Raw genomic sequence first — 2,500 nt, 5'->3', positions numbered from 1 at the left:
TGCCTTTTTTCTTCTCTTTTCAAATCATGATTTTTCATACTTACACTTTAAATTAATACCCTGGACCCAATAAGGTAAACAGCAAAATGGTCATGAAACGTTGAACAATATATAGCAACAAAATGCTAATCAAGAATCATCTATGGACAAGGGGAGATCTTAAGGGCTAGTCATGTCTTGCATTTATAATGCTGCATCTTTTCCAACACATCACATGTCCGTCAAATGTCTGTCGAGCTTATATAATAAAGAGATTTAGATTTTAGGGCGAGAACGACTACGAGCACGAGATTTTCTCATAGAACAACAGTGAGCGCGCGCAAACCAGCGTCATTTTTTATTTAGTACGAGGTTTTGCAAAAATGTTGTCGTGTCAAAACAAGTCAACAACAAGGTAGCAGGTTTGCCATTTTTCGATTAGCAAAAACGCTCAATTACCAGCAATAAGGATAACTGAGCAACCTACACTGCTAACAAAGAGTAAGATTAATCGTCCGGGTTATAAAATCTTCTACGTATTTTCGCTAAAAATGGGCAGTCAAATCTCGTCTTCGTTCTCGTCCTCGTCCTAGAATCTAAAGCTCTCTAATGACGTCATTTACAAAGAACAGAGATAAACTTTGAAAAGCACTGTTAGGCTGAAAAGTTTTCCGAACCCCAAATGTAATCCATTTTAATCTTCTTCAATACTGCCCATCCTCACCTCTTTTTGTATTTGCTGTTTTTAATCCAACCTTCCTTCAAAGTTCTAAGTAGTTATTTTTAAGTTTCGCTTTATTTGGTTGTCAGTTCCCAGGCGCCGAATTGCCAAACATTTTCTTGACACAACCCCTTTAAACAGGCTCATAAATTTTGCAGAATAGTATCACATGTGATGCTACGTTATGCGACTGATTTTGTGCATAAGTGCTTTGGCATAAAATCTATTATTGCCTTTTTCAGATTCTGGGCTCAGTGATCGAGAACTTCGACGAGTTGCTTACAAACTTAACGCGGACGAATGGTCCCAGCTCGGAACATTCCTAGGGGTGGGGGACAAGGATTTGTTGCAGCTTGGCGGTCTTACCATGGGTCCCCAAGAGAAAGCGTTTAGATTACTTTGTGTTTGGAGAACAAGGTGTCAAATGAACAGATCGCAGATGATTTCACAGTTGGCCGTTTCATTGGAGGAAATAAACCGCAAAGACGTGGCACAGTTTGTTTTGGAACAGTTCATGTCTGGAAAGCCAAGAAGAAAGTTATTTGGATGGTGAATTGCTCGTCACCATAAGGAAAATTTCATATTTATTCATATCCACTCGCTAGGCTTAGCGAGTGAAAACTTATGTTAAGTTCTTTTTACAATAGCAGGGTCTAACTCTTTGAATTGGAAATTCTAGAGCCCAGCAAGTAGTCTGATATCTGTCTGAAGTGCTACACAACAGCAATACCAGGTCCCTTATTTTAGGCAAACAAACTTAATAAACTAATACAGGAGCTCCTGACTGGCGTTCCTCAGTAAGAAAGACTGATTACGGTTTATCGTCCTTATCCAACATGGAAGCTCCTTTGAATGAGAAGCACTAGTAAGAGCTGTCATGTTTTTGATCTTCTCTTCTTCTCAATCAAAAATGACAGAATACTCATATGCTTTGTATTACGCGACTAAGCCTCTCAGACTTAAATGCTAAGATTTTCAATTTCATTCAGGCCTGGTGGGCAATCGACACTCTCAAACCACGCAAAACGAAAGAAATAATAAACCAGTCATTAAGGCGTTCTACAGGTCATTTTCACTTTGCGGATTGGGATCATTTGGCGTGAAAACCCCGCATATATATGCGAGCAATCCTTTGCTTTGAGTTTGTATCTCAGTTGAGCTTAGTTTGTATCTCTCTTCAATGTATACGGTAAGGGAACATATAATTAACACAGACAGTGTTTATTGACAAGCTTTTTGCGAGGATATTTTTTCATCAATTTTATTAGAATTTTATATATTTTTAATAGTAATTAAAACTTTTTGATGAAAATGTATAGAGCCTCCATGACTTTAAATGTATGTTTGAAGTGGTTTAATTTTCAATGAAAAAATCGTTATTAAAGTGACCTTAACAACCGCCCTTCCTCTACTTGTTCTATCTAAATTCATCCGTATATTATAAAAAAAATTCAAAGCAAATTAAAGTGCGCTCAATTGAGCTTAGCCCAAGGGCAATTATACAATGTATGTAGAACTGACTTCGTTCAGGTTTCGAAACTAGGGTCTTCCTTTGAAAGTCAGTAGAGAACGAATCGTAGCACCAGAAATTAGAGAGAACACATGGCAGCTCACGTAATTCATCCGCGTGTTCTCAGTAGGACGATGAAAAACAAAGAGTGCTCTGTGTATATGCGCACTGAGTCTAACTATAGCCTTTGAATCAATCACTACTCCGAAAAGAGTTATTTCAAGTGCTTTTTTTTTTTTTTTTTTTTTTTTTTGCACGTGCATTGCTTGGTTAGCCTTGCAGGTTTGAGC

At 37.8% G+C, this 2,500-nt stretch overlaps 1 protein-coding gene across 6 annotated transcripts in view; it reads left to right on the top strand.

Annotated features, from left to right (window-relative positions):
* Positions 1 to 2,099, top strand: part of LOC138004013 (uncharacterized) — a 53,491-nt gene extending 51,392 nt beyond the window's left edge. For all 6 annotated transcript variants that reach the window (XM_068850399.1, XM_068850397.1, XM_068850398.1 and 3 more), the window contains one exon: positions 943 to 2,099. In XM_068850399.1, coding sequence (XP_068706500.1) covers positions 943 to 1,253 — 311 coding nt within the window. In that variant the 3' untranslated portion in view covers positions 1,254 to 2,099. The remainder of the gene's footprint in view (positions 1 to 942) is intronic.
* Positions 2,100 to 2,500: the final 401 nt, after the last annotated feature.

The sequence above is a fragment of the Montipora foliosa genome, chromosome 5 (assembly GCF_036669935.1).
Source record: "Montipora foliosa isolate CH-2021 chromosome 5, ASM3666993v2, whole genome shotgun sequence".
NCBI lineage: Eukaryota > Metazoa > Cnidaria > Anthozoa > Scleractinia > Acroporidae > Montipora > Montipora foliosa.
The sequence above is the reverse complement of the archived record's forward strand: the minus strand, read 5'-3'. Positions and strand labels throughout refer to the sequence as shown.